This window comes from Columba livia, chromosome 1 (assembly GCF_036013475.1).
Source record: "Columba livia isolate bColLiv1 breed racing homer chromosome 1, bColLiv1.pat.W.v2, whole genome shotgun sequence".
Taxonomy (NCBI): Eukaryota; Metazoa; Chordata; class Aves; order Columbiformes; family Columbidae; genus Columba; species Columba livia.
The window spans coordinates 166379595-166388499 of NC_088602.1; the positions used below are offsets into that span (position 1 = coordinate 166379595).

General features: G+C 54.0%; 1 protein-coding gene across 1 annotated transcript; it reads right to left on the reverse strand.

Moving 5' to 3' along the window:
• Positions 1-239: 239 nt before the first annotated feature.
• On the reverse strand, positions 240-5591 carry LOC102098075 (rho GTPase-activating protein 33). The gene is made up of 6 exons (XM_065052008.1): positions 4783-5591; positions 4189-4384; positions 3772-3999; positions 3372-3499; positions 993-1095; positions 240-506 (listed from the first exon to the last, which is right to left on the reverse strand). The coding sequence occupies exons 1-6, from the start codon at positions 5013-5015 to the stop codon at positions 240-242; spliced, it is 1155 nt and encodes a 384-aa protein (XP_064908080.1). The 5' UTR covers positions 5016-5591.
• Positions 5592-8905: the final 3314 nt, after the last annotated feature.

Here is an 8905-nt window from a genome sequence, read left to right on the forward strand (position 1 = left end):
TTCAGTGTGAAGAGACCCACAAGGATCATCATGTCCAGCTCCTGTCCCTGCACAGGACAACCCCACCGTTCACACCATGTGTCTGAGGGCATTGTCCAGTCTCTTCTGGAACACTGTCAGGCTTGGGGCCATGACACATCCGTGGGGAGCCTTTTCCAGTGCTCCACCTCCCTCTGGGTGAAGAATCTTTTCCTAATGTCCAATCTACACCTCCCCTGGCACATCTTTCTGCCGTTGCCTCAGGTTCTGTCACTGGTCACTAAGGAGAAGAGTTTGGTGCCTACACTTCGTCCTTCCCTCTGGAGGAAGCTGTAGACCACAATGAGGTCTCCTCTCAGTCTCCTCTTCTTGAAGCTCAACAAACCAAGTGACTTTAGCTGCTCCTCATATGTCTTCCTCTCCAAACCCTTCACCAACTTGGTAGCCCTCTTCTGGATACTCTCGAGTAGCTTTGTATCCTTTTCATCCTGCGGCGCCCAGAACTGCACCCAGTGCTCCAGGTGAGGCTGCACCAGTGCAGGGTAGAGTGGGGAAATCACCTCCCCCTCACCTCAGGTTGGCAATGCTGTGCTTGATGCACCGCAGGACACGGTTGCCCTCTTGGCTGCCAGGGCACACTGTTGGCTCATGTTCAACCTGCCCTCAACCAGAACCAGATCCCTGTCTGCACAGCTGCTCTCCAGCATCGCGTCCTCCAATCTGTATGTACAGCCAGGGTTGCCGTGTCCCAGGTGCAAAATCTGACACTTGCCCTTGTTGAACTTCATGAGGTTGGTGATTGCTCAGTTTTCCAGTTTGTTCAGATCCCTCTGCAGATCCTCTCTGCCCTCGAGAGCGTGAACAGCTCTCCCCAATTATGTGTCATCGACAAACTTGCTAAGCAATCCCTCGAGTCCTGTGTCCAAGTCATTTATGAAGACATTGAAGAGTGCTGGCCCTAAGACGGGTCTCTGTGGCACCCTGCTTGTGACTGGTCACCAGCCCAACATTACCCCATTTCCCAGAACCCTTTGATCCCAGCCCGTCAGCCAGTTGCTCACCCACTGCATTGTTTGTTTATCCACCTGTATGCTGGACATCTTGTCCAGGAGCATACTGTGAGAGACAGACCTAACAGATTTCTCTTCTGAATTTTACTAAAATACCTCTTGAATGGGCAAGTATGGTTTTGATTATGTCCTTTATTTTAGGTTTTGTTAGATACACAAAATATCCTATATTTTCAAATGAGTTGAAAATTATGTCTCAGCATGGTGATTCTGACCTTTGATTCATTACTAAAATTAACACTAAGAGTACTTTATCAATTAAACCTTTTGGCTTTGAAACTGAGCGTTCTAGTGGGTATTTATGCTACTGCTTCTTGCCTTACAAAAGCAGACAGTACAGTGTTTGCTTTCTGCTTCTGGGAACTGAGTTTGTTTCCAGGGAAGGACACCTAAATGAAATTACATCTTTTCTCTTCGGATGTTGTTGTCTGGTGTTTAAAAGATAAACTAAACCAACCAAAATGGATGTCGTAGAGAAGAATGTTGATAGGGAAGAGGGAGAAATGGGCTGGAAAAAACTGTCTCATGGTAGCGGGAGCTTCTGGAGTATGGTAGTTACATCTATCCACCAGAGGTGCTGCTGCACCCCCTCACACACAAGTATAGGTGGATAGAGGTTTTTTGTGTTGTAGGATCTAAAAATTCAAAGCAATAGACAACTACATTTTATTCAGTTCTAAAACCAGAAAAATAATGACCAGAGTAAATATCACATAAGCATGTCCCTCTCACACCCCCTGACCTCCAATCCCTCTGGCTTTTATTAAAATAAACTTTAGTTTAACTGAATTATTTTGAGCATTTATTCATTTTTACAGAAAGACACAGGTTCCAGCACTTTTCTGTAGGTGTGCAGTCTGACATTTCTGGTTAGTGTCCCCCAGATATAATGACATCTCTTCCATGCCTTACTTTCTGTCCTCATTTGGAATCATTACCTTGAGGGACTCACAAGGTCTTAGTAACACTCCAAATCAAGAGAGCCACTATTAAAATGTAGTGACCCTCAACTTGTGCGCTTGGCTCAGCGACAGAAGTAGTAGTCGGTTACGTGGAAATCAATATTTCCAGTTTGCAGCTCCTGCTAGCTCTGATTTGATTTCAGAAAGCCTGAAATGCTCAGGGGCCCAACAAATGCTTCTTTGACCGCATCCTCTTCCGACACGGCGCTTTGCTTGGAGACGAAGAGTAATCACAGTCGTATCAGAGGCAAATTCGGTGGGATTTACAGTGAACACCTACACCTACAGCAGAAACTAAACTAACTAAATAACAAACTCTCTCGCCAAACTGGCTCAAAACGTTATTGGAAATAACTAAAAAGTGAAAACTGGAATGTGAAAAAAATGTCTTCAGTAGACAGCTACCTACAGTAGAAACTAACTAACTAACTAACTAACTAACTAACTTGTTAACTTACTATCTAATTAACTAACAAACGAATGAACTAACAAACTCTCTCGCCCTAGTGGCTAAAAACACTGTTCTAAACATCTGAAAATTGCCAACTGGCATGTGAAAACAAATGTGTTGAAAGCTGTCAAGTGCCCTTTCTGCAGCTCTTTTCACGGCTCGAACAGCCAACGCTTGTGAGACTTCTTCATGGGCTGGTCAAAGTTCTGCAGAAAGGACGAGGTGTGATCTTCTTTCTGGGAAGCCCCACTAGACCGTCCAGCTGAGCCAAAAGGGTGGCAGCATGAGGGTGATTTCTTCAGCCACCTCGACAGCCTGCCTTGAGAAAGATGGGGGGAAAAGACAGGCATTAGGCACCGGGTTGAGAGGTGAACAAGCAACTTGTGCTTTGGCGTGAAAGGCAATATCCATCCACAGATCTCCACTGCAGAATTCCTTAGAGCTGGTTATTGGGCTTTGGTGTTTTTCTCTTAATTATTTAGATTGCTGAAGCTTGGGAGGCTTAAGTGAACACACGAGCTTTTGACTCAACTGCTGGACAAATCTCTGCTTGAAGGGCCAGGCCTGGGGGCAGCTGCAGTAAGAATGCAGGGTGGTAGAGAGGTTGTAGATGTCCCTTCCCTGGAAACATTTAAGGCCAGACTGGATGGAGCTCTGAGCAACCTGATCGAGTTGAAGATGTCCCTACTCATAGCAGGGGGTTGGACTGGATGACCTTGGAAGGTCGCTTCCAACCCAAATTATACTGCCCATGGGCAGGTGACCGCTTCCTCTCTGGGACCATCTCTGGGCACCACAGAACAATTTCCTCTACTCAGAGCAGCGTGAAAATTCCCAAGAGGGAGAGCAGGCTCTGTTACACGCCTGGGTTCCTTGGTCTTCTCACCCTGCTTGGGTGGTCTCACTTACCCATCGCTGAGCTCTCTGTTCACAGCTTTCGGCATCGCTTGGGTGGCGGGCCACCGACCTCCTCTTCGCAGCTGTGCTTTCTCTTCCTGGGGGATGGTGTTTCCCCTTGCTGCGAAGAGCTTGGACACCTGTCCATTCAGGAAGATTGTTAGACAGGCACAGCCATGATCACCATGAATCAATTCTACTCTTCATCAAAGCTAGCTCATGTCACCTGGTCTGCCCAGAGGTGCTCTCCTGGGGTTCACATTCTGGAGCAACTGGAGGCACCTGCAGTGGAAACATAGAAGATGACACCTGCCCACTCTCCATCTCAGCTCTAAAAGGCACATCCCTTGGATGGGTTTGCTCAGCCCAGCTGTGCCACTTCTGCTGGGATCACTGCACAAAGAGTCCCTACAGTGGCAATCCCACCTTCTGCGTAGGGAGGCATTCTCTCACGCTCTGTGTGGACCTCACATACCTCGGCAGTTTCTCCTTCTTCTTCTGGTGCCGGTGACTCCTCGGCCTGTTGGCTGGCAAGTTCAGCCTCGGCCGGTGCTCCTGGAATCTCAGCCTCCTCCTCCTCCTCCTGCTCCTCAAAGAGTTCCTCATGGTGTTGGATGAGGAACTCAACCAGCTCTGTCACCTGCACAGAGTAGACCATTGGTTGCCAACCCGCTGGCTGCAAATGGGTGCAACAGCCCTTCCCACTCCTGATCGTGCCTTCTGCACAGAAAGCTGCAGCTGTGGGGCTGCTCTTTGCAGCCAGGAAGCCCTGAAGAGCAAAGCTGGCATGGGCCGGGAAGGCTGCAGCGGGCTGGCAAACACAGCGTACCTTCCCTGTCACCTGCATCAGGACATCCAGGGCCAGCGTGTCCTCCTCGGGTGGGCTGAGGAGGTTGGGCCCCACGCAGATGGCCAGGTTCCTGGCAGTCATCTTGGTGACAGGGACATTGGTGCTGATCTTGTGGAGCAGGCTGAGCAAGGTTCGGAGGAGGAGGAGGTTGGCCTCAGGTAACTTGCCGGCCACCCTGCGGGAACAGGAACGCAACGTGAATGGATGAAGTAGGTGTTGTCCAGACAGGTGTCCCATGCTGGTGTCAGTCAAGCCCATCCCAAGAAAGGCTCCTTGGCCAAGGCGGCTCTACAGCAGAGGGACTGCCTTCGCTGAGACATGGGCACCTCTCTCCCTGACAGCCCTTCTGCTGAGAGTCCCTTTGTGGAGCCACCCCCAATGCCTGCAGGCAGCGCTACAAGGAGAGAGATAAATGCTTTTCTGTGCCACTTTCCCCCAAGAATGCTGAGCCCACAGCAGCAGCAAGAGGTGGGTGGCCAAAAGCACAGCTTGTTCAGGCAGGCTGTGGCTTTGCAGGCAGGTGTCGGGCTCTGGCAGTCCCTGTGGAGCCGCCAGGCTGCTGGCCACACTTACTCTTTGAGCCCCGCCAGCCTCTCCTGCCTGCTGGTCTTTTGCAGGGCATCCATCCACTGCTGGTAAAGCTCCGAGTGGAGGAGCTTGGAGGGGATCTTGCGGAGGAAGTCCTGCAATGGCAAGGGCTGCTGGTGAGGCTGCGAGCAGTGCCGCCGGGAGCACAGGCAGCATCCCCAGCACACTGGGTGCCGAGCAGCTCCTGGGTTTGGGCTCCTGCTCGCACAGGTGCCCATCAGCAGCACCAGAGTCCAGGTCAGCAGGGCTCACCTTCAAGATGACAGCCAGGACGTGCACCGGCTGGCTGGCCAGATGGACCTGAGCGCCGGTGTCCAGGGCCTCCCTGATGTCCCGGGAGGCGCGCTCGCTGGCCGCCAGCCGGAAGATCCCCTCCGTGGATGGGCCCTGCTCGTGCAGCAGAGCCAGCAGGTCCTGCAGGGGAGAGAGGAGGACATTGCTGGGCTGGAGACAGGCCCTGGGACAGCCCAAGCTTCCTCAGGGACAGGAGGGAGTGTGGATGGTCTGCAGCTCTCCCTGGGGCTGCACACAGGGGTGGCTGGAGTTGGGTGTCGTGGAGGAGTGCGTTTTATTCCCAAGGCTCATCTGGGATGCCTCCAATGGGGACACTGCCTCTGCAGAGGAGGCAGCAGCATGGGGATGCCCTGGCCGGGCTTGCTTACCTGGATGGGCTGGGGCAGCGCACCATCCTGGCTGCAGAGAGCTGCCAGGGGCCGGCCAAAGAGAACCCCCGTGTGGGCAGAGGGCGACGGCCCCTGTGCCTCTGCAGCCGCTGAGGTCCCTGGCCGCGCAAAGCGCCGGGGCAGCCACCTCCTCTGGCTGCAGGTCTCACCTTCTGCCAAGGAGAAGAGAACAAAGCAAGGTGGAGCAGAAGCACCAGAAGCTCCTGGAACCTCTCACACTGTACCCCACCCGCCAGCGCATGGGACAACCGTCATTTGGGAAGACGGGACCCTGGGGGCTCAGGTCTCTCCTGCTGCAGAATAATAGGGACAGACTTGCCCTGCAGGAAGGGCAGCAACAGCCCCAGGGCAGCAGGAGTGCCCGTCTGCAAGAGGAGGAGGGAAGGGCTGTTCTGCGCCCATCTTCTCCCAACTCACCAGCCAACTGGCCACTTCTATCTCGGCCACCAGAGGAGACGACAGGTGGGGGCCGCTGCTCTGCATCAGCCTACAAGAAATGTGCTGTGTTCACCCAAGAGCCCTGCAGCAGAAAGGGCCCCCAGCGAGCTGCATCGTGCCCTGGCCACGTGTGAGTGATGGGCATGGCTGAGATTTCTCTCTGTGCGATCCTCACCGTTGCCTGGCCCTCAAGCAGCCTCTCCAGGCTGGCAGCGTGCAGTGTCATGGCCTGGGCAAGCAAAAAGAGAAGAAGGTAAGAAGTGATGCAGCTGGTGCTGGGCTAGAACAGGCTCTGGGGACCGAGCAGAAACAGGAGGGACGCTCACAGCATTGCGGCTCCTCAGCTCCTTTAGCAGCGCCTTGAAGGAGGGCAGCCGGGTGACCTGGGCTCCCTCCACTCCTTCCGGTGGTCTGTGCATGGGGAAGGAGCAAAGAAAGAGCTGTGTGAGACACAAGCCACATTTTCCCTCCCCTGCTAGCCCAGGGAGCCCTTCCAAGCTGCCCAAAGTACCCGAGTACCACTCAGAAGCCGAGCGGAGAGCAGCAGCAAAGGTCCAGGTGGGGTTGGGCAGGTGTTGTGTGCACACAGCTGGGTGAAGGTGCTCCACCAGCTTTGCCCACTCAAGAGCTGCCCACCGCCCAGGGTTCAGCTCTTCTCAGCTGTAGAGCCCTGTTTCCACACTGTAGGGCTATGATACCTAGAGCATCCCCCTATGATGTGAGCACAGCTCCTCCAGGCTTCACTGCCAGGCAGGGCTTACCCAAGGAGAGCGCTGAGCCAGAGCTCCTTCACTGCCCGGCAGCTGCAGAAAGAGGAGACACAGCCTGAGTGCCGCTGCTCCCCAGCCTGCGGGCACAGGCAGGCGCTGGCACAGCCCTGCCCCGTGGGGATGGTCCCAGAGACAGGACGAAGCCGTGGGAGGTGGCACCCAGACTCACCGGAAAGTGATGACACACGAGCCGCAGGGCCAGACGAGGAGGAGTGAGGTGGTGTGCTTGCCTTCCTCCTCTTCAGAGGCATCGCCAGCTGCCCCCTTGGCGCTGCCCAGCACCTGCAGCTGGCCCAGGGCCAGGCAGAGCTTTGGGCGCGGGGCGCTGCCACGTCTGCAGAAAGGAGCGGCAGGGAGTGAGCTGGAGGAGCCTGAGCCCGCCGGCTCCCCACCTGAGTCCCCCTGCCACAGTCACGGCCATGGCTGTATCCAGCACCAGGGTGCCGCTGGCCTGGGGCTGCTCCTGGGATGACGCTGCCCTGGTGCCAGGGCCAGTGCTTGGGAGGAAAGGCAGCTGTGCTCTGCAAATCTTACTGGTGCTTGGCGATGACCAACGTGTCCCTGAAGAGGAGGAGGTCCCTCCTCCTCGTCACACGGCCCTGGGTCACCCGCACACGCTGCCGGAGCAGTGGTTCCCATGATGCCGGGATGGGCATGCACTGCTGCACGGGCTCAGGCTCGTCCCTGCAGAGCAAACGGTGTCGGGCGTGAGAAATTTGGCTGCAGCTGTTCTGGGATGTCTTTGAGCCTTGCATGGGGACGCCTACCTAGAGCCGCGGCAGCAGTTGACCTGTCCCATCCCGACGAGGCAAAGAGAGGCCTCCTGTAAATCTCTCTTCTGGGGCGCAAGAGAGTGGCCAGGCAGGTGTCAAAAGCCAGCCAGAGGGACGCCCAGTGCCGAGTGGTGCTTCTGGGCAAGAGCTTGGCTCCTGCCCGTGACGCTCCGTGTTGGCACAGAATCGTTGCCAGGACAGCGCCGGGTTAACCCAGCGCGCCATTCTAATGACCTCAGCGGTGGGGGAGGGGCACTGATCAGATCCCAATGATTGTGATCAACAAAATTGCAGCAATGTCTCCACCTACTAATAAAAAGGAGACACAGACTTTCTTGGGTGTTGTAGGTTTTTGGAGAATACGTATTCCTGACTACAGCTAGATTGTGAGCCCTCTCTATCGAGTGACTTGTAAAAAGAAACAATTTGACTGGGGTCCGGAACAACGACAAGCCTTTGAACAAATTAAGCGTGAGATAACTCACGCGGTGGCCCTTGGACCAGTTCGGACTGGACTAGATGTTAAAAATGTGTTCTACACCGCAGCCGGAGATAACGGACTTACCTGGAGCCTCTGGCAGAAAGCACCAGGAGGAACCCGAGGTCAACCCTTAGGTTTTTCGAGACAAGGATACAAAGGATGTGAGGCCAACTATACTCCATCTGAAAAAGAGATACTAGCAGCATATGAAGGAGTTCGAGCTGCTTCAGAAGTGATTGGCACTGAAGCACAGCTCCTCCTAGCACCTCGACTGCTGGTGCTGAGCTGGATATTCAAAGGGACAGTTCCCTCTCCATGTCATGCCACCGAGGTTACGTGGAGTAAATGGATTGCAACGAGCTCGAATTGGAAATCCCAATGACCCAGGGATCTTAGAAGTGATTACAGACTGGCCAGAAAGTAAAGACTTTGGGATGTCTCCACATGAGGAGGAAGTAAAATGTGCTGAAGCAGCACCACCGTATAATACTCTTTCAGAGACTGATAAGCAGTACGCACTGTTCACAGATGGATCCTGTCGTCTTGTAGGAAAACATTGAAGGTGGAAAGCTGCTCTGTGGAGTCTCACCTGACAAGTTACAGAAGCCACTGAAGGACAAGGTGAATCTAGTCGATTTGCAGAAGTGAAAGCCATCCAGCTGGCTTTGGACATTGCCGAACAAGAGAAGTGGCCAATACTTTATCCCCACACTGACTCATGGATGGTAGCAAATGCCTTGTGGGGATGGCTACAGCAATGGAAGAGAAGCAACCGCAGTGCAGAGGTAAACCCATTTGGGCTGCCACACTGTGGCAAGACATTGCTGCTTGTCTAGAGAGCCTGCCTGTGAAAGTTCGTCATGTAGATGATCACGTGCCTGGAAGTCGAGCCACCGAGGAACATCTAAACCACCAACAAGCGGATCAAGCTGCTAAAATTCAAGTAGCTGAGGTGGACTTGGA